This window comes from Acanthisitta chloris, unplaced genomic scaffold, assembly GCF_000695815.1.
Source record: "Acanthisitta chloris isolate BGI_N310 unplaced genomic scaffold, ASM69581v1 scaffold24571, whole genome shotgun sequence".
NCBI classification, from domain to species: domain Eukaryota; kingdom Metazoa; phylum Chordata; class Aves; order Passeriformes; family Acanthisittidae; genus Acanthisitta; species Acanthisitta chloris.
In genome coordinates, this window is record NW_008654827.1 from 35,843 (window position 1) to 59,335 (window position 23,493).

The following is a 23,493-nucleotide window of genomic DNA, read 5'->3' on the forward strand; positions in this document are numbered from 1 at the left end:
AACCCTCATACTTCCTTGTCCAGGGTACATGGATTTTGTAATGTCATCTCTCCCCTGATAACAGACTATGCCATGGACTGTATTTTTTCAGCAGTCTAGCAAAGGGCAAGCATGCAGAAATCCAAATGTCAACAGCATATGCTTGTCTGCAGGGATCCAGTGCCACATCCAGGCTGGCAGAGCAGCAGAGCCAACCAACTGCCTTTGCCCATGAACACCTTGTGTTAGTTCCAGCACCATCTCTGGAACAGCCACAGGACCTGTCAGGAATTGCCTGGGAGGGAAGGGACTGAAAGAACGTGCAGCTGACTGCACAGAGGTGCTGGGAGAATCCCTTCTGCCTTCTTTCTAAATGAGAGTTCCAAAAGAGAGCTCTGCTCCAAAGGAATAGGATGGGAACAGCAGGATATAAACATCCCAGTAATTCATGGTGACTTCAAAGACAGCACTCAGTGCCCTTCTCACACACAGAAGGATGGCTTGGGGATTTTAGTGTTGTTTGTTTCTGTTTTTCAGGCTGGATTTATCTCACACAGTGGAAGCACAGGCACAGGAGCTCTATGCTTTATATCACAACTTCTGCTGGAGCACTTAAAGACTAAAGGCTTTGTTTTCCCTTGGAGTGAATCACAGTGTGTAGGGGGTGGTTGGTTTGTGTTTATGCTTTTTAAAATTAGCCCAGCCAAGCATTTGTTCCATACTGCATGTAATTTGTTGCTTCTCTTTTAGGCACTCCTTGAAAGACAAGCTTTGGAAATAAAAATACATCTGGCAAGTCTGAAAGGCAGGACTTGAGCAAGCACTGCAGGCAAACTGGAACTCCACAGTGGACTATTTGCTTCCTCTTTCAGAGATAAATCAAGAGGAGAAGGGGGGAAAGAAACCTAACTAAAAAACACCTTTCCAGACGAACTTGCAGTGGGAGGCAAACCGTTTTATGGTGTTAGCTATATCAACATGTAAACAGAAATATTTACCAAGAACTGGAGGGTTGAAAAGCACATTGCTGGTTTACCTTGCGTTGGTTTTCCATTTCCAAACTTTCTGGCATGTGTAGCTCTGACAGCTCCCAGTAAACCCACACTACCACAGCCTGCTCTGGCTGGTTATTAGGCACTCTAGGTCTCCCAGCCCAGTGCAGCCTCACTGCTTAGCAGGAACCTTTACTCCTGTATAAAACAGCATCTCTTTTACCCAGAAACATGCTTTATTCAAGGTATTCACATGGCAATAGCAGTACTTTTGAAGACTGGAGAACAGCCTGCAAATTTCCACCTCCTAGCTCTTTATTGCTTTAAGAGACTGATGTCTGCCCACAAGGGAGAGGGGTCCTGATCTCCTGAAATTTTGTGCCAAAAGGGGTAGGAAGTCTAGCATCAAAAGTGAGGGCTCATCTAAGACAAATTGCTGCCCAAATTACTTAGCTCTAAGAACAATTACTATGACTAATAGATGTGGATATCCAGGCAGCCAGAAAGAAGCTCTCAGCACGTGGCCTGACCACTCCTGATAACCAGATTGCCTCACATGAAACTGTTCAGAGAGAGACAGAAATGGAGCAACTGGGATTATAGACTCTTTACAGTGATATCCTGGAATATAAACCAGTTTGAGATGATCAGCCACCACACAGGCATCATCCAAAATGCTACCTAGAGAAATAAACTGCTTACTTATTAAATCAGAGCTTATATTGATACAGAGGAACACAGATACATATTCAGCTTTTTGTGTGGATGGAAACACACCCTGGTAAAGAAACTCCATGAAGATTGTATGCCCAGTGCATTTGTCTGGGATATGACTCTACACCATACAGCAGCTCACTGATTGTTTATTTATTACAGAGCATGAACCAAGAACCAGCAAGTGTTTCCCCAAATGTTTCTCAAAAGCCAAAACTACCCAAGAAAGGGTTTGCAGGTGAAAGTGCCAAATTTGTGTGCAGGCCTGATGGAAAGGCAGCCTTAAAGGGAGGCAATTCCTAAGCAGGTGTTTGTACTTACAAAATACAGATTAAGATATATACATAGTTGAGAGAAGTTTCTATAAATGGAGTTCATCTAGAGCTATGTCTAAATATGGACCAACTTTACCTAATTTTTGTTTAATGAATGAGTTTAATGACTTCTTAACGCAACTTTTATTTCAGGAAGTGCTAAACAATTTCATAGAGCAGAAATGTGCAAGTACCAAAGCAGAAGAGGCTTCATGCATTGGCATGTTATGTATTGGGGTTTTTTTATCCAAGGTTGTAGCTTGGATGCAGAGTTAGCACTGATGTAAATCCAGGAGGAATTAACACAGGTCTGGTTATTTTGATATTGTCTCTCTTGTGACTTCCAAAACATTAGGGTTTGGATTCCAAATATAATCTACCTTTATAAGTATTATTCTCCTTTTCTTTCACTAACAATATGCCACTTCCACTCTGAGTCCCAAATCCTTCAGCTGAAATTCAGCTCTGAAAACATCACTCCAGTCCCAGTGTTCCACTGCTTCCAGCTGTGGGTCTGTTGCACAGAGATTGCTGAGAACTTGAGCATGATGTATGTCCATAACATGAGAAGTATTTATAACCAAGTGATTGGTTCCTTCATAAAATGCCTCTCAGTTTGGGCTCTGATCACAGCTGCTTTTGCAGAATGTTATGAGAGATGTTTAAAGAAAAACAAACAAAGCAAACCAAAAAATCCTCCCTGTTTGAGATGAGAGATGTTCTTTCTTCTGGCAAGGATGCTTCCTGGCCAGCTATAAACCAGAGCAATTTACTGAATTAAAGGCTTCTCCATTTGGCCACATGCATTTTGCTTTAGAAATGCAGCAACACTCAATCCAGTGTGAGAGCCAGACTGACACTGTCTGCTGTAGGTGGAAATTCTCTTTTATTAGAAACTGCAGAGCATGTGTGTGAGCAGGAGGGAGCAGGATGGAGAGGTTTAGTCCCTGGTTTCATTCTCTAGGTGTGACCACAATGCTGAAATCTCTGGAACGCAGCAGGACAGCAAGGATGAGGAATGCCCCTGTCTCCCTTGGGGAAATCAGGCTGATGATGCCAGGAGCTGTGATTTGTCTCTCCAGGAATGTTGCCACCTGCAGCAATTAAATCTCCTCCATAACAGGATTGAAACAAGAGGATATTTTCCCCCTGAAACTACCAGATCATTGTTTCCTCCAAGTGCCTCTGACAGACAAGGAAATGAATGCAATGAGGAGTCCTCAAGACAGGGTACTGGGGCTGTCCTGAGAGCAGGGGAGGGATGCTGTGCAGAGCTTGGCAAAATTAAATCAGCCTGACAATTCCATCACCAGCTCCCCAGACACATCCATCAAACAGCATTAAAAGAGCTGAAACTATGTCTAATCTCTATGTTATCATCCACCTTCACTGCCTTTATGGACAGGAACCAAAGTACCTATGTGAAACCACTGCTGGGTGCATTTTTGTTATTCCACATACCTCGAGCAAACTTGCCAACAAACTCCAGTGGCTTCTGTTATGTATCAGAACACAAGAGAACCACTATATACCCATGGATTCCTTTTCCCAAGTCCTTTGTGAAGCCTTTTAAAGCTCCTTTAGGACCTCCCTCAAAACAAAGCCCTTATGTCAACAGAAACTCTTGCTTAGATATGCTTCACCTGTTATTTTTTATGAATGTGCAGGATCAAAGAATAACAGCTTCCCCAGTTAAGCAAACACAGCTCCACAGAGCACACTTCACCCACAAAAGGTCAGATAATGCAACATGAGCAATGTTAAACACACACGAGAGGGATATGTTCTCCTTGGGCACTCTGTGATGGGGAGATTTTATGGAATGTATTGTCCAGCTTTTCAGGACACCCTGCAAAGTGCCTTTGCAAAGATCTTACCTGTTCAGTGATGAAGGAGCTTGAAAAAGTGACAGCTGACCAAAAGAAGATGCCACAACTGAGAATGATTTTCCTGTTGAAGCGATCCCCAAGGTAACCAAAGATTGGTGCTGCCACCATGAAACTACAGATGAAAACTGCAAAGGAGAGAAAAGGGAAAGAAACATTTAATAAACATCAGACATGAAAACTAATTTTCTGCAAACCAAATCCTCTAGAGAGCAGTTCCATTTAATTAGACACTGCAGCCCTGCCTTAGCGTTGTGCAGGCTGATAGGCCTTCAGAAGTCAGCATGTTCTTAATCAAACAGCTTTTTCATTCCCAGAGAAACTTCAGACCAGTGAACTCATATTACTTGAAAGCACCAACCCCTCATGGCCTGCTGCGAGCTCAGGATCTGGGGATGGGCAAAAGCAGGACAGAATAAATAAAGAGCTTCTGCCTGAATGTTACTGAGAAGGTGAAGTGGAGGTTGGAAGGAGTTTCAAGCAAGCAGAAAACAAGCCAAGGGCTCTTTGTTGGCTCTTGCAGAAGAGAGCAGAGAGAAATGGGCTACAGAAACTGAAGTTCTTTCATCCTTCCAAGGAATATTTTAAGAGACAAGAGAGAAATGGGCTACAGAAACTGAAGTTCTTTCATTCTTCCAAGGAATATTTTAAGGAAACCATGAAACAGTGAGGAAAATCAGTAAACACTGCTTATCACCCTACTGGCACCAGCGCTGTGGTTGGACAAAAAAACTGTCTCTTTGTTAGATCCTTTCACCAGCACTGAACTTGTTTCTAAACCTATCACTGAGTAACAGTTTCACTAAAAGAAAAGTTTTAACCTACAAAGTCCAAACAGGCCAGGAATGTCCTCATTTGAAAGGCTACAAATTCACCTTTCTGCTTTGCTTCCCCAAAAAACCTCCAAAGCATTAACCCAAGACCTTCTGTCACGTAGGTATGAGGCTCTTGGCAGAAAAACTTCTGCAAAATCACCTCAATTCAGAATTCACTCCTCCAGTCCAGCTCAAAACAATCAGGCCAGTGGCACCCCTGAGACACCTGAAATGGGGCACTCACATCGTATTCCTGACTCATTTGGAACTTGGCAGGAATTGCCAGCTTCCAAGCTGATTTACACTTGCCTTTTGTCTGATCACGTTAGAGATTTTTTATGAGAGGCACTACATTAATTTCACTGCCATGTAGTATGAAATCTCTAACTTTCATTGACTGTCTTGTGTTCAGCAAACCCAGAAGGATTTGGGTGGGGACACCAGAATTCCTGGAGATTCCTCTTCAGTCACAGAATTCTGACTCTTGTTAATTATCAGGTGGTTCTTGGAGGGCAGGGTGAGCTCTTGGCATTGCCTGACCTCAGCTGACTATGTTTGATTGTAGAAAATGGGGTGGGGAGGGATAGAATAGGTAAACCAAAGAGAAGACCAGAGGACACACATCCCTTTAGTTGGAACATGGCATCAGGTTAAACTGGTTAAGACCCAAATCATCCATTTTTCAAGGCTGATGATATGCAATAGCTCAAAAATGTGCAGAATGCTGAACTATGACTAAATGTCTCTTCTTCTTTTTAGTATATTAAGATGTCAAAGCTGCTTTATAAATAATACATATCCATTTGCATCTCTATTTTGTGAGCCATATGAATGTGTGTGTATCTATTTTGCACTGTGATATCTGATCTAAATTACAGATCTACTCTTTTTTAGAGTAAAATAAATGGAGATAATGTTAAGACCTGAAAAGCAGCACAAGCAACATTACATCACACATATTTCAGCAGTAATGGCATGAACAGTGCTGCTGTTTAGCTCACACATAAACCCTACTGACAGAATGCTCAGTCCCTTCAGCTATCCCCAAATCCTTGTGCAAACAGAACCTGTTGAATAAAACTATGAGCACTTAGGCAGTGTTTGCATCTCTGTGTTCTGCAGAGAAACCTCACAACTAGGCTGATAGCCAGTTTAACACTGTCCCCAAGAAACCTGTGCCCATGTCACCCCTTAGGAGACAGAGGTAGTGCTGCTGCCCCTTCCCTGCAGCACACACACTCCCAGACAGCCCAGCTGGGCAAACTGGGCTGCTGCAGAACTCCAGCACCTCGTTCTGCTCACCGTGGCTCCTGCTTTGGCACAGGACAGGGACAAGGAATGCCTGGGTAAATGCTCTTTCCTTTCCTACACAGGAGCCTTTTGCCATGCTCACCCAGCCCTGCAGCCCTGACTGCACATTCCTGAAATCCTTTATCTCCAGTGCACTTGGCTCTACTAGAGCAGAAGTGGCTCACAAATCTCTGCTCAGTGAAGGTACATCTGCACTGGCCCCAGTCCAACAAGGCACTTAAGCACATGCTTATATTAGGCACTTTAGAGTCATCAATTCCATGATTAAGTGCTTTCCTGAATTAACACCAAAGCATTGGGCACCTTGCAGAGCTGGTGCAGCAGCCTGGCATGAGGGGGATGTGGCTGTTTGTTGGGAATGAGGAGCAGAAAATGACTGTGACTCGTCCAGAGCAGTGTGCCCACTGCAATTTGACCTTTCCCTTGGAAGGACACTGCAATTCCTTCATCTCAGAATCACATATTCTGCCACTTTTATGATGGAAAAAGACATGAAGCTAAAAAAGCTTCCAAGGGAAAATGAGGACTATCCAAGTCAGCATCTCACCAGCTCAAATATCGAATAACCTGATTATTAATTCAGCTCTGAGACACGCAGGGGGTGATGCAAAATTCACATTAATCAGTGGGGTTATTAGCTTCAATGACCTCTTGATCATAAATGAAAAGTCTAATTCTGGAATTTGGGCAAAAAAGCACAAAGTTCCTCTTTCCAATAAAACAAACCAAAAAGAGATTGTCCAATGCCTTTCCAACAACATACATCCTGCTGCTACTCAAATCCCTTTGGAGGATTTATTTTTGGAAGGTTGTGAGCTGGGAGCTTTGTCAGCAGTAAGCAGCTGACTTGACAGCTCCACAAGGTGTAAAACGAAAGGACAACAGAGCTGAATAAATAGCAGGTAATGGAACACAGCTGTCACAAGAATAAATGCAATTTATAGCGGAGTATTTATGACCCAAATATGCATCAGAGCATTGATTGACTCAAATAAATGCACAATATGATGGCTGTATGGTCTGTCAAAAGGACTTGCCTGTAACAGGCATTTGCCATGAATCAATTTTTGCAATTGCTCCTGCTAGTGACAGCTAAGACTCCTGAAGCCCAACCTGGCACAACAGAGGTGAATGGGTGGAGAGCACATTGCCAGGTGGGATGGAAAACTAAGTTACTCTAGAGCAGGAGCTGAGGTTCTGCAACAGCTACACACCACAAAGGAGAGACCTTATCCAGAAGACAGAAAACTGCAGCAGGTTCATCTGGAGAGAGGGGCAGGAGAAACATGGGTAGTTTGTAGGAAAGGTGGCTGAGCACAAGGCAGAGAGTTGTCTTTCAGTAAAGGAACCTGGCACTTGTGCCAGCCTCTTCCTCTCTGCCTTCTCTCCCCTCTTCCACAGCATTTTCTATTCCTTGCACTCACTCACTCCCCAATTAATACCAAAGTGACACCACAGCAGCTGCTGCTTCAGCTCAACCCACAGCCACAAATCTTTTTTATTAGGGGACCACTGGGACAGAGGATGGAACTGCATTTGCCTCTTCCCAATCAACATCTTCTCTTCCCATTTTCACTTAGGGACATCTCAGAATATTACCAAGTCTTGAAGAGCTGTAGAGTGCAAGCCAGGGCAGAGTTAGAAACCCACTGGGGCTTGGGATGAGCTACTGCAAAGGCAGTGATGGTGTCTGGAGCAGGTATAGCTAGGGCAGTGCCATTATGGATGTGTACAGCTGATTTCTCCTGGTAAATGATCTCCAGCAGTGCCAGCAGAAGTGGCTCAGTCCCAGCTTGGGGTGGAGCTGAGATACATTTCTGCAGAAGCAAATTATCATGTGAGCAAAAGGTGAATAAACAGGCACATAATGGCACTGAGGAGGGAGGTTCTTTTATGTACAGGTATTGTCAAAAAGAGAGCCCATTTGTCTTTATTCTCCCGTTGTGGCTGAGCTGCTGAAGTGCCAGCTGTGGTGAGAAGGCAGGAATAGAGTCATTGCCCAAACAGGATGGCCTGGTGTCTATTTCTGCCTCTGAATGACTGTCCCACCCAGCACAGGTGCACAAGCACCTTCAGAGCCAGCTCTGCCCAACTGCTGCTGTGCAGGGCTGGAATCACAAAAATGTGCAGCATAAAAATAAAAACATCTTACACTTCCCACCCAAACACACTCCAGAGAAGGAAATCATCCTCCCCAGCCTCTCCTGCTGCTGCATGTACTGCAGCCTCAGTCATCTGTCAGGGATTCTGGCCAAGGAGCTGCTATTCAGACCACACTTTCCCCTTCTCAAGAACTGGCTGTGCATCCAGTGGAAAAGTAAATTTCCTAACAGTGGAAGCAAAGGAGATGAGGGGAGACTTTATAGACTTTATACTTAACAGCCATAAAAATCTCCTGCCTACTGGAACTAGACTCCATTGCCCTTATTTGCCTCTTCTTTCCCTCCAAACAAAAATTTACCAGCTTTACTCTACAACTGTTGCCTGAAAAGGCTCTGATCCATCAGGTCTCCACCCTGTGATTCCAATGACACTTTTGCCTCTTTCTCACTTGCTCTTTTCTTGTATGGACTGATGAACCCTTTGTACCTCAGAGAGGGGTTTCTCCTGCCAGCAGGTCATCCACACAGTGTAACCAAGAAGGAAGAGAGGCATTGCCAGGGGCACACACAGAGGCTGCTGTTCCTCAGTTCCTGGAAGGTTGAGAGGATCACAGGAACCTCTGAGAAAAGGTCCCTTCTTTTTGTTTGGACTTCAAGCACACAGGGCTTATTTTTTTCCTATCAGGAATAATGCTAGTAAGGCTCAGGTACAGGTAAAAATAGCTCTCTCTACACAGGGATGCTCAACAAAAAAAAACCCCAACTAGTGATTATCTTTGAGCTCTGAGTCAGCAGCAGGAAAGTTTATACACAGGTCTAATTGAGTGCTGACAATGTGCTTGGCCTGGTGAAGGCAAACCCAGACAGCCTCTGCCTCAAGGGACTGGCAATCCTCTGAGACACAGCTAATAACTATATGCTGGGAACTTGTTACTGTTTTCCCAACAACAAATATCCAAGCGATGAGAACACCTGAACAGGCAGTTGGCTCTGGATGGGATGATGTACAGGTTGCACCAGCACAACCCTGTGCTGTCTGCAGGATGTACTGCCCTGCTGGGGTTTGGCTGAGCCACTTCTACCCCATCCAGGGACTTTGGGTGTGCACATGTGTCTCAAGCTGCCTGTGGGACCAGTTACCATCTTCCTGCAATGGTGAATAAACACTCTCCAACAGCCCAACCCCTCTGTTCCAAAGACAGGTTTTTGTAGTGCTTCTTTTTTAGTTTTTCATTTTCATGGTGGTTTTAGGCTATAATAACACTACTCAGCATATTTAATCACAGTGAGGCTCGGGACAATTTAGAAAGGAAGTTAAACATTAATTTCTACTTCAGGGCTAAGGAAATTAAGACACAGGGAAGTGACCTGCCCATGATGAATTACAGAAATCTGGAATCCACACAGGTCTTCCAGCTTCAGCAATGTCCTGTTTACAGGATTATAGCTATGCTAAAGGTATTTCTGAAGCTCTGCAATCACAATTAAAAGTGATTTTTTTTCTTACAGCACCATTCAAGCCAAACCAGAACAAAGATCTTTCATGCTCTTAACCACTGAACCTCACAGTTCTGACACAACATGGTGATGGTCAAGCACTGGAACAAGTTGCTCAGAGCAGTCATAGAATCATCATACCTGAAATGTTCAAAAACCATGTAGATGTGGCTCTTAGGGACATGGTTTAGTGGTGGGGTTGGCAGTGCTGGGGGAATGGTTGGACTTTGTGATCTCAGAGGTCTTCTCCAACCTTAATGATTGTATGGTGTTACCAAGGTAAAATTGATACCTGGCTGTGGGGCATCCAGGGCCCTGGGAAAGCTCAGCAACATGATTTAAAACATTCATCCTTTGATGGAGATGAATCCTTACAACACAATTGCTTGTACAAAATATCACTATAGGTACCTGTTACACCATTCTCCACATGGACTTAGTTACACTTCATTGCTAATTCAACAGCCAACAGATGGATCATGTTACTGTGTTTTGCCAAGTGCAAAACATGAGAGCACTGGGTTCCAGGCTCTCCTGCAGACTAGAAGTTTCTGACAAGTGTGAGGAACTCCGAAACACGCCATCAGTTCCGTATGCCGCGCAAAGCTGTCACGTACTGATGGCGTCGAACTCAGGAGCATTGAAAAACAAAGCTTGAGAATGTACCAAATCAATTGGACATACACTGACACCCCATACATCAATTGGTGTGCAAATCTTTGGGTTGGATGTAGTTTGAAATGCTCTCCCAGAACAGATCACAGTACAGGATGAAATAGAGATTTTCATCAATGCCTCATCCTCGTGTGTTTGTGTTCTCAGGAAATTGAGGTTCAAATAAGTCTTACCCTTGGGTCACAACAACCTCAGGCTGTGTCACAGGCTGGGGGCAGAGTGGCTGGAAAGCTGCCTGGAAAGAAGGACCTAGGGGTTCTGGTCAACAGCAGCTGAACATGAGCCAGTGTGTGCCCAGGTGGGCAAGAAGGCCAATGGTATCCTGGCTTGTATCAAAGACAGTGTGGCAAGCAGGACCAGGGAAGTGATTGTCCCTTTGCACATGATGCTGATGCTAAAGCATGTCTAGAGAAGAACAACAGAGGTGGGGAAGGGTCTAGAGAGTAAGTCATATGAGGAGTGGCTGAGGGAGCTGGGGGGGCTCAGCCTGGAGAAGAGGAGTCTCACGGAGGAGCTTCTCACTCTCTACAACTACCTCACAGGAGGCAGGTGCAAGGTGGGGTCAGGCTCTGCTCCCAGGAAACTAGAGGCAGGAGAAGAGGAAATGGCCTCAAGCTGCACCAAGGGAGGTTCAGGTTGGACATCAGGAAGATTTTCTTCATGGAAAGGATTGTTAAGTAGTGAAATGGGAGGCCCAGGAAGATGGTGGAGTCACCACCCCTGGAGATGTTCAAGAAAAGTCTGGACATGGCACTTAGTGCTCTGGTCTAGTTAACAAGATGGTGATCAGTCACAGGTTGGATTCAATGATCTTGGAAGTATTTTCCAACCTCAATGATTCTAAATTAATGAGGAGAAGAGCAGTGTTTTAAAGGTGTGGACCTAACAATTAATGAGGAGAAAAGCAGTGTTTTAAAGGTGTGGACCTAACTACTCACACTGTTTGTGTTTCTCCAGTGTTTATTTGTCAGGACACTCTGGATCACATTTCCCTCACTGCAGATGCCACTCATCAGTATTCAAGCTCCAATCTTGTATTCTCCATAGGGAGCATGTTGCACCATGAGGTGCCAGTTTATTCCTTAGAGCAAACTGATACAAAATGTAAACAACATGTTTAGGATGACTACATACACACAGAGCTGACACACACACTTCGAGCGAGGAAGCGGCTGCTGTGCGAAACCACTCAGTTCCACTTGCTGTGACAGGGTCAGAACCTGGTTACAAACACACAACTTATGAAGGCAGACAAGGCCTGAGCACAGCTTGCCTGGCAAGTTCATGATTGACTCATCAATACACAAGATGCAGCCCTGGGAAGAATTCACTACTGATAATTCCACTCATTTTCCTCACTGCAGAAACAGAGGCCTTATATTCCCAGCAAAGGATATCCTGAAGCTTGCTTTGTTCACCTTAGCCAACAAGAATAATTGCTTCAGTGGGAATTGCTGGGAAATCCACTCCTTGGAAACAGAAAATCAGATAAGAATAGATAGAAAATCAGCACTGAAATTTTTCACTGTTTTTTGTTCATTTCCAACATTGTGTCCATGAAGCTGCATCGAAAGATTGAGCTGTTTGTACCTTCCTTATTGCTAAAGCAATAAGTAGATGGTTACTCACAGTTCTTATTTCACAACCATTTGCTGCATCTACTGAGCTTCACTTCTATCCTGCTGTACTTCGAGTTTTTTACCTAAGTGGACCATGGAAAAGCCAACATTTTACTGTGCTGTTCAGTCTCTCTGGATGCCTGGAAAATTTACTTGGAGCAGGAGTTAACCTGCTACAAGATTAAATTTTGAACAGCTGCATACAGACAACATCATTTAAATAGAAACGAGGAAAAACCCAAACTCACCTTCTGCTTTTCATGTTGGGAATTACAGGGATGACATTACCATTGTTTTAAAGGGATTTGGGCAAGCTGAGCATCAATAAAGCAGTTGCTGTGCTCCTAGAGATGTGCTTCGTTAGGCAACATGGCAGGCAGCAATCCAAAGGAACAGTTCCAGTGCACAGCTCCCAGTCCATTGCTGCTCTCAGCCTGAACTGGGGCTTGCCTGACCCTGCAGTGAGCTGGTTCTGAGAGCCCAGCAGCCAAGCAGCCCTGATGAGCAGCTTTGCAATGAAATAAAAGTGTATTTGCTAGCAGAATGTCTTCTGTGGCTACACACTGTGTTTGATCAGGGGATTAAAACACACCCCAGAGAACCCTTGAGGAGGAGCAGACACCACCTCTCCTCAGCAATCATCACAAAGGGTTTGGTTCCACACCCTGGTTTGATCCATTGAGAGGGGGCAGGAACAGGGGCTGTGGCAGAGTTTGCTTTCCCTGGCAGTGCCATACAAAGCCACACAGAATATTGCCTAAGGCAGCAGTAGATTGCTGGCACTTGGCAGCAGAGCCCAGAATATGCTTCTGTCTGCCAGGGTTTAAACTCTGGTTTTGCATTTCTTACAATTCAGAAGTAAAGGACTAAACAAGCCAAGGCCACTTTTGTTTTATAGCCACTTCCACTTTGAGGTGTTTTTCTGCAAAATGTTTTTAGTGTGGTTTGATTTAGACTCCTGACCAGAGTTGACTCCTTGACTCAGTGGGCATTAGAGTTTTTTCTTTAGATAGAACTGCTTATGACTTCCTAATGGCAGCAGAGATCAGAACCTCTTTCCCAATAAACACACTTTAGTACTTGTGAGTTTCCTGCAGCCCTGTAACATCAAAGGTTATTACTGGGAAAAGCACAGAGGGCATCAAAAAGAATTGTCAAAAGGACAAAACAAGTCCTTTTACAGTAAAACATTAAACATACTGGAAAAGGAACAACTGATGTGGGATATAGAGGAGCTCTAGCACCATGAGTAGCATGGAAAGGGGTAAAATTGAATCACCTCTCAGAAGACTGACCAGGTGGCATCAAATAAGACTGGCAGGTGAAAAATGCAAATCAAAGGAGATATTTCATGCACAAAACTTCACTAAACACTAGGATTTTATCACTAACGCTCTGGGAGCTCAGAGTTTGTTATTTCCAACCAGGATTGGACTAAGTCCTGGAAGAATATTAATTTAAGGACGGTTAAAGATAGCTCCTCTTGTTCAGAAAGTCCTTAGCTATCCAGTCGATTTGTTATACCAGAACCCACACCATAATCAGGTAATAACCTCATTAACATGTTACTGAGCTGCACCCAAGATTATTTCTACAAGCTGGAACGTGGTTCACAGTTATATTTCTAAAACCACAAGTGACTTTGTCCCTGCACATGCATAGGGTAAAGTCATGAAGTTCCTAGTCAGAGCTTTATCCTCTTGCAGTTTCTTCTCCATTTGCCCTAAGCAGCTCTGACTGTTTGAGAACTTGGCTGGCCACACCGTGGAGCAAAAGAGGACGTCAGCCCTGGCCGTGGCCTTGGTGCTCACACAGTGCGTGACATGGGTTGGTTTGCCACTGTGCAATCAGTTGCAGGGAAAGTTCATTAACTTAGTTAGCCAATTAGGATGGATTTGTATCCATTCTGGTCAATCCTGAATTAGACATGAGATCCCAGAGGTGCAGAGAGTGGTCAATAGCTTTGCAGCACTGCAACACCGTGAGTGACACTGCAATATGACTGGGTTCACCTCAAGGCAACTAAAATACACCTAAAACAATCCTGGCTGCTGTTCCAGAACAGGCAGTGATCACTTCTAGCATTCAGGAAAGTCTGGAGCTCAACAAATAGCAGTTTTGCTTTTCCCTTTCCAGGCAGTTTTCCAGGACATTCTGTCCACGTGCCACCCCTCCAAGATCACAAATAACCCTCCAGCTGGGAGGAGGCTGCTCCCATTTGCCAGGAGGGTGAAGCACCTATATCCAGGGCATTTAAATAACCACAAACCCAAAAGAGCTTTATTTTATTTTACTCCATTCCTCTACTTGAGCCATTTCTTTTTCCACTGCAATTACAACCCCAGGCACACACCAAACCACATCCGCAGGAGCCTTTGGAAGCAAAGGTGAGATCTCATCAAAGAATTGGTCAAACTTTCCCCTGTGCCAGGACAGAGCTTGTGTGACCATCTGGAGAGCAAAATCCAGGGACTGCTGAGGACTGAAAACTAACCTTGTATCTTTTCTGGCAAGTTCCCTAATCCCAGTGCCAGGAAGGCAGTAGGAACCAGCAGGCAGAAGTACATCACTTCCCTCAGGGCAGAACACTGATGTTCACCTTTGCCCACAAAGCCTTTTTGACCACAGCACTTACACACACCAAGCAATGACAGCTGAAAGCCTGTAATGCAGAACAACCTAAATCCCTTGATCCTTGAAATCTGCATGGAGTACCATGAATTAGGTTAAACTAGCAATAAAATACCTTCAATCTGTTATTCTTATAATAGAATGATGGGTCAGTTGCACCTGGTTTAAAGAGAAATTAGTCTCATTGTTTCCAATCTGAAACAGAGGGGGAAGAGTGTTTTCATCCTAAAATGGGGTTTACAGCTTCTTTACAAATGCACCACTGATCATCATTCTTCAACTAACATTTTCATTTCAAATAGCTAACTGAGATGCAATAGGAGTTACTCTGTCTCAAAGAGAAATCAATCCCCAGACCTACTTCCTGCAGCAACAGAGAACAGGATAGAGAGGAGACACTTGTACAGTGTATGACTAATAAATTCTTTGCTCCATGTTATTTACCAACAGCAGCAGCTTCCTAAGGAAAACAAGGCAATAGGAAGTGCTTCCCCTTCTCTTCAGAGTGGAATCAAGAGCTCCTCATGCCACAGTATTCATGGCAACTTGCTGAAGGAGAACAGCTGCTATATTCTTAATCAGAGATTTCACCAGACTTCAGGTTTGTTTGGGTTTGTTTGTACAATGAAATCCATAAATAAATGAGTATTCTGCAGTAGGAATTGCCTTGCTGACCTCTACACACAGCTCCTGGTGGCTGCTGGGTGCATTTACAAAGCAGGAGAAACCTGCAGCAGCCAAGCATGGCACACACCTGGCCAGGGCACAGGATTGCTCACTCACAGCTCCATTCTGGAGTGAGGGATTCAGGGAAGGTTGGTGCAGAGATGCTGGTTTTGCCAGAAGTCTTGGCCAGAGAGAGACCCTCAGGCATCACCTTCCAACCAGGACCACAAGCCCAGGAGGATTCTGCAGCTCTCAGTCCTGGTGGGAGTTGAGGGGATGCTGAGAGTGGTGAGGAAAAGCTGCATCAAAGCCTTGCAAATCCACCCAGCTCTGCTTTGGGAATGGGGAGGGGGCCACAGCTCTTGCTGACATTCTCCCCAGGCAGCCAGTGGGACTGACTGATTTCTTTTTAATTATTATTACAGTTCCTTAGGGAGCTGTTGTACCATCTATAGTGAGCTTGGCAAAACACATGCTCCTTCTTTGGAAGGGAAAATAGCCATATTCATATTTTAATGATGGAATTGGCTATCAGCTACCACAGCACCAACAGCCTTGGAACAAACATCTACTCTGGCAGGACCAGGTATGAAATGAGACTTTGCTCTCAATTTAAATGTCTATCATTGACATCTACCAAAATTGTCCTACCGAGAGTTAAAGCTGAAGATATTTCTGCAGATTCCATGCTCCAGAAATTACTTGGGAAAGTATGTAAGCACAGACAAACAGACAGGAAATGCTTTGGGGTGAATGAGAGACATCCAGGGGCTCCCCAGATCCTGCTTTGGTGTTATCATCAAGGCACAGGAGCACAGCACTGATGTCTGGGCAGGCAAGGACAAGGAATCATTTTCCCAGTGTGTGTTTGTACACAGGCAGACAAAAGTCTGTCAGGGTTTGGTAGCAAACTCCTTCCACACTATCTTTCTGCAAAGCTGTTCCTTTCCAACCCAAGCCATACATCTTCCAGAGTGCCTTTAGCAGATCAGTAAAATGCCATCTCCTAAAATCAATAAAACTCACTAACTAAATTTTGAATCTGAAGGAAAAAAAAATACATATTCCTCTCTGTATTGTAGCTGACTTCCTTCACACATGTCAGATCAGATCTTTTGAGTTTCTAGACACTGACTTCACCCTGGTCTCACACTGCCTCCCTCTAGTTATTTGTCAGACTAAACTGAATTCTAAGGGATGAAAATACATTGCCTTTCTTCATGAGAACTTCAGGAGGACATCTGAAATCTCTGATTATTATTCATTTGCTCTAATATAGAGGCAACACCAGCAAGGGGCATTGCTCTTAAACCCCTGCCATCTGCAGCCTTATGCTAATTCACTTTTTTAGGAACAGAAATCACCATGGAATGAGAATATGCTAAAATTCACAGAGGATATGGATGTAGAAGCAATTATGGGTAATTGCTTTTGTTTGATGCTAATCCAACAGCCTGGAACTGTCTTATTTTCCTCAAAGATTTTCCACCAATTTTCCCCCTCCCAGGGATGTTAGTGCTATTGATAGCTTCATGTTTATTTGTGGAGGAGACACATTTCATAACACTGCCCACCTAACCCTTCCTTCTAAAAGGCTGTTTGCTGGTCACAAAGGGAATTTCAGTCTTCTGAACTGCTCACTTGCCTACTTTTATCTGAGTTGCCTGGAAAACGCAGTAGTGTCTCAGCCACTGACAGCTCTCACTCTATCAGCTGCCACCCATTAGAAACTGGACCAAAACCACACTAACTTTACAGAGGAAATTTCTCTGGTGCTGATTGGGTTTCAATTCAAAGCAGCAACACAGAAGGAGAAATAAAAATCCTTTCTCAACGGAATCTCCCAGTTTCTCCTTACCAGCCACGTCCATCATTCTGCCTAAGGCATTGCCAGGGAATAAATAGTAAGTCCCACAGTAAAGTATCTTTGATGCAGCCTCAGGAGAGCACTTCATAGGAACATGAGAACAATGCCAACAGATCAGAAAGCCATGTAGTCTTGCATCCTGTCTGTGACAGCGACAGCAATCAGATCCTTCCGAGGAAAGTACACAAAATTCCTACACAGGAGCTGAATCACTCCGAGGTTGGCTTCAGCCCTCCCAAGAATTATAATGTCTTATCCACATAAAGATCTGCTCATTTAAGCTCTGGGCCTGACAACACTCCTTGTGACAGTCATTTCCACAAGCTAACTTCTCTCTGATAAGCTTTTGGAGTGCTTTCCAGCAAACTGACCTCTACTGATTGTTTCTGCATTTTGAGGAAAACATCAGAAAAACACACCCCTTTACCTTTTCAGGATGTTCATTACTTCATGTGCTTTTACAGTAACCTCCCTTATTTTGAAGGACAAGCAAATTAATGGTACAGATGATCTTTAAAACCTCTTCTGTAAGGAGAAAGGGAAGGAGGAGGGTGTGAGACAAAGAGTGTGGCAGGGGCTGGGGCTGATGGCTTGGACCAGACATACTGGCCCAGAGTGTGGTGTGTGTAAATGCACTTGCTGTCTGGTTTCACTATGAATCACAAACTCTCCAAAAAGAGAGAAAGGAACCATTTGTGCTCTCACTTACGCTGAACCCTGAACTGGTTCTCATTTATTACCCCAATCATGACACTCACACAGCCACAGACACGGCAGGTTTAGACACAAACAGCTCAACACTAGCTGCAAGGGACAGGGAATAAAATGCTGAACCATTAACCTAATCTGATTAACAGCACAGTGAGGGTCAGGGAGGAGTCTGGAGCCTCTACCTTTGGTAGAAAACAAGGCTCCAGCCTCTCAGCAGTTGTCATGTTGCTTTCTGCTGTGTTAAAGCACACCAGGTAACTCCACCTGTTCTCCTCTTAGGGTTTGGCATCTCAACTACCACATAGTTTTATATATAAATACAACAAGCTTTCCAGACAACCCCCAAGCATTTGAAAGATAACCTTATGCCACCCAAAATACCTAATTCCCACAGCTTTGGGCACCCAGTGTGTTTTACACAGAGTCTCACCAGCATTTAAGCAGCAGCAGTCAGAGCACAGGACCATAAATACTTTGTATTTCCTATCCAATTCCCATCAGCACTTAAAGAACTCTCTGCCAGGGGACAGAGCCACAAGCTTATCCATCTATTTTGCCAAGTGGCATCAACGTTTCAATAGGCTTTTGTACCACAAAGTAAATACAAAGAAATATTGCCATCGACTGTGATTTGCCACTGTGTATTGACCACTAGGACAAGAGTTGAACAAGCAGCAGCCACAAATAAACACCTAACAGTGAGGAGCAGAATTCAGCCCACAGTGAAGAGGCACCACAGAATGCAGGGAAGGCTCTCACACCACTCTAAGTGCTATTCCACAGAAATTATTCACTGAGTGGATGTTGCTGGCAGTATTTAGAAATGCCTTTGCCTCTTGCTGTTATAAATGGCAATTTAGACAAAGAGCAAGTGTTTCTCAGTGGCTGTGTGGCCTTCAGAAAGGGACAAATGCAGTTAAGGAAATTGTTGAAATACTGACAAATCCCAATGTTTAATTTGCCATGGTTTGGAAAAGGATCATAACTGTGCTGGAGAATGAATCTTTGTGTGTCTTACAGAATCTCTGTCTGTCAGTTGTTATTTCTAAGATTATCACCCATGTGTCATTCCTGACTTGGAAAAACACTCTAAGGCCAGTTGAGCTGCAGCTCCAGGAATGAGCTTTGCAACTGAGCTTGCACATGTGGATAAAGGAACACAATCTCTGTGAAAAGCCCCAGGGTTAATCACAGTTTCAATAGCCTGGAGTGTGACTGGACCCTGTTTGAAACAATCCCTCAGTTTACATCTCCTCTGACCAGTTTCTTCCTGGGAGAATGAGTATTACTGGGAAACAACATCCCAAAGTGCAGTGCACAAGGATTGCACATGCAATGCCTTCATGCACCACCAATTACATTAATGGGATGAAGGAGAGACAATATTTGCTGAACCCAGGGATTGCCAGGGTATTAAAAAAAGCTCATTTCAATCAGGGCTGAATATGCAGAAGGTGAGACTGATGAGTGACCAGTGGCCCATCTGACATGGATTTGTGTTCAGTGCCTATTCCATTCCCCTCCCAAGGGACCACATCACCATGAATACCCCACGGTGCCAGCTGAGCTTCCCTCTTAGCACAGGGAAACTGAACCTTGGGGGAAAACTTGTCACTGGTGCTGCCAGAAGTTTATTTGTCTGGTGTCTAGACAATGGATTCTAGTTTCTGGATTATGAATCCATAAAGAATAAGTGCAGTAAGTACAAACAAGGAAAATTAACATGTGTTTTATATACAATGCAAACATTTTCTCAGCAGAGCATGTCATACACTGTCTGAGTCCCTGGAATGGACAACAGTAGCAGCTGGTAGGAATATCTCACTGGGAAGCTTTTAGTGAAAATTCAACATCCGTTGTATAATATCCTGTATTATTACCTTTGCTGCCATAAAACATCCTCCCTGAGAACGAGAGTAACTTTGGACAATTTGCTTTTCAGGAAAATCTGTTCTCTCTCTTCACCTTTTTTTCCCAGAGATATTTTCTTCTAATATTTTCTCTGTCTTGCCACCCTCCCCCCAATATGACAGATTTCATGTCACACTCACTAATAATTTTCCCTATTATTAAACCCAGGAGTTTTAAAGCAGTTGGCACACAGCATGATTGCTTTGTTAGCCAAAAAGCAGTGAGACTGCAGCCAGCACCACATCCCTCCAGCACAACTGACAACCAGCAAGGCTGGTGCTTTGACTGATCATGTCAGGCATTAGGGAAACCAAACACCTTGAAACAGGTTTCTTTATAAAATCTCCTCACTTTTTATAAGAAAGGCAGCCCAATAACCCTTAGGGCCTGACCCTCTTTCCAGGCCCACATGACTAAGCCAAAGCCACACACAGCAGAAGCAGTTTCAGCATCCTGAGCTGTAATCCCTCAGTGGTACCTCAGATTGACACATCCCAGCAGTGTCCTGTGACCCCAGCCCAGGGACATGGGGTGGGCAGCACTGCAGTGATAGAATACGTCAATGTGAAAATGAGACAGGGACAGGGGTGAAATAACCCAGCAAAAATTATGAGACATTTTCATGCTCCTGTTGTGTAAATTTACCTTAAAGGAGATGGATTTCTCTAGTCAAACACTTGCCTGGTTCTCAACATATTAACTGTTGACATCAGCTCTTCTGAACTATCTATTTTTAGCATCAGGTTTTTAAAAGATCCTCAACTCTGCCACTAATTCTGAGCTTGCAATTTACCCTGGGAGCAATTCTTTTTTCTGGTGGAATTATAGCCACTTAACTACTTTAATTTGCAGGCACAATTAGTAGGTTAAGCATTTATATATCCTAAACTACACCTGTAAAATGGCAGGCTGCTTTTCCAAACAGCCCATATGCTCTAATATTCTGAGTCAAACTTTGACAAACTGAGACAAACTCGGTCAAACCTTACTACTTCTTTTTTTTTTTTTTTTGGGTGGTAAAGTTATTCTTTAACTCACCCATTTTCTTACATGACTCATTCTAGCCACAAAAGCTCTCATGAAACTGTACCTTTCTTTGTCAGACTTTGTCAATGATTTCTACTGCTCAATAGGTGTGGCCAAGGACACTGAGGACATTTTATTGTTATTTATGTTGCCAAGTAGGTCGGACAAAACCACAGGATGCTGAAGACACAAGCAAAGAGCTGACAACTAACACTATCAATTGCTGAGGGGACCCAGACCACTCAAATCCAAAGGTGGGCAAAGCCAAGGACAAATCCAGTAACTGTGATTCAGGCAGAATTAAAACCAAAGAATTAAGAGCATATTTCAGCAGCAAAGAAGCCAAGAATGTGTGTTAACTCCCCCTCTTACTATTCATCCCATCAACTAACTGTTTATTGTTCATCTGAGATTTAAAAACCTGAGTCATCCTCAGTCATTTGGCTAAACTTGAAAACAACTGAAGAGTTTTAGCAAAAAATGTTTATATGTATTTACATTTTTTTGTTAGAACTCACTTTGAATTAGGGTAATAGATCATGGTCAGTAATATCTTTTCTCCAAAAGTAGCTTCCCTGCAAAATTTAAGCAGAAAATAGGTCTTTGCTCTACATCAGCACACAGAAAACATCACTGAGTATGTGCTGTACTGGGGGCAAGGGGAGAGCATTGGGAGATTTCTTCTGGATTGATGCAACAATACACCATTCATGCAGCTCAGGCTTACTTGTGTTAATTGGAATCCAGTTCTGCAGGCTGCTAACACAACCCAATGCCATGAGGAATGTTCACTTCTTACGTAAGTGATGCCCTGGAATTCATTGTCAGAGCCAGGTGTATGTGTCACTCCTCAGGTGTGTGCATGGGAATTGCTGCAGCCCCTCCTGATGTGCTGCCTGTGCCAAGGCTGTGGTTCCCCAAATTGTGGTCCACAAGGTGACAGTAAATTCCTCACAGCCAGCCACATAGCAATATCACTTTTGTAATGGCCTGATGCTAAATCACTATACAAATGTGATTGTAAGGATGCAGAGTGCTCTGGCAGGCAGACCAAAAGGTTTGAGAAGCACTGGTTTGGAGGAAAAGCCACCTGGAACTCCATATAGGACATTAGAGAAGCAAAACAATTGCATGGACTGGTGCAAGACCCCAGCATTCCCACTACTCCAAATACACCTCCCAGAGTCTCCTGGATACCTGATGTATCCCAACAATTAACCTCAGTGCTCTTCACTTCACTGCCAAGCAGCACCTTCAGTGCTCCAGAGCTCCTTCACACTCCATCAGGACTATTTGGGTTATCCAAGTGATCTCTCTCTCAAATCCAACACTCCCACAACAGCAATGCTTCCAACAGCACTGCATTTCCTTGGAAACCTCCCAGCAGACACAGACCAAGTCTGACCTCTTTATCACCTGATCTCACCCTGTATGAATGGAGCTGCTCACATTTTTCACAACACGGTATGTTGCCCTGCAGAACTGCAGGTCTGTGCTCTCAGGGAATGAGAGTTCTTCAGGTGTGGGAGGCAAAAGAAAACCAAACCTTTCCTAAGATAAATCTTTTATGTGAGAACACTCCTGACTCCCCTGGCATGAAGCATATTAAATATACAAAATGTACTATAAACGTTAATCCTATTTTCTCACTCGAGTTCATGGAAGACCCTGATCCAACTTGCCTTAAAGACAAGGCAAAAAATCTTCCCCTCTAGGCTAGCACTTACCATTAAATTGTGCCCAACAGGTACCAGCAGCACCACAGACCTAGATCAGGGTACAGAGAAGAAATACAGAGCTCCTCCTGATTCAGGCCATACACGAACACTCCTCTGGTCACCACGCTCGAAAATTAAACTTACAGGCTCAGTGAAAGGCAAGAATTAAAGCTAAGCAGGTTTTCCACTTACTACCAAATGCTTTTAGTGCCACAGCAGAGGGGCAGGGAAAAACATAAGCTACTTGTAATGTTTTGAATATAAGTACACACCTCCCTTTCAGCAACTGGTAGTCATTAGATGTCTCATAACAGCAGTAAAATAACTGATAATGTCACTCAAATGTTCATGTTCCTCTTTCAAAATCCCAAATATGGTGGCAGTGAAAAAAGTCCAGGCAGCCAGACTAGCCCTTCTGATCTGTCTGTGCATGAAACACACACCACAGTGCAGATCTGGCTGCATGGCACTGCACAGCTGGTAGGAAAAGGAAGATGTTGTTTCAAAGGATTACACAATGCCAGCAAAAATCCTGTCCTCTACTATATAGAGCTTGAATGAAATCCTGAGGTTTGAGGAACACGTCTGGGGGATGGACAGGCTGTGCTAAAAGCTGTTAGGACTTTGGGTGGAATAACTACTTCTCTGAAATCTGTGGGAAATCTTTCCTCTCATTATTATAATAAATTACAGAAGTGAAGACAACCTTGGCAAGAGGTGCCTGAACTACAGCCTGAGGGAGAAAGGACAATATCAACTGACAGAGCAGACATGCCACAGGCAGCACAAGTGCAAGTCTCACTTGCAACAACCAACCCAAGTGCCTGCCCTGTGTGAAAGGCCAACAGCTAGGACAAACCTTCCTTCTGCAAAGCAGGAAGAAAGGATTGGAAAATGAGTTGTTCCCTCTTGTTAGTGGCCATGCAGTATCATAAAACAAAGATATTAAAGAAGACAAGGTCTGGAGAGTTTCCTTGTTCTAGCAGCCTGCACTCCCTTGCTGACACATACAACAGAAAGACAAAGTGCAACACTGGCTCAAGCATTTACCTCCTCTCA

General features: G+C 43.9%; 1 protein-coding gene across 1 annotated transcript in view; it reads right to left on the reverse strand.

Annotated features, from left to right (window-relative positions):
* SPNS2 (spinster homolog 2 (Drosophila)) overlaps nt 1-23,493 on the reverse strand; it is a gene marked incomplete at both ends in the record, with an annotated part of 64,698 nt that overhangs the window by 35,341 nt on the left and 5,864 nt on the right. Inside the window, one exon of the mRNA XM_009083695.1 lies at nt 3,877-4,013. Coding sequence (XP_009081943.1) covers nt 3,877-4,013 — 137 coding nt within the window. The remainder of the gene's footprint in view (nt 1-3,876; nt 4,014-23,493) is intronic.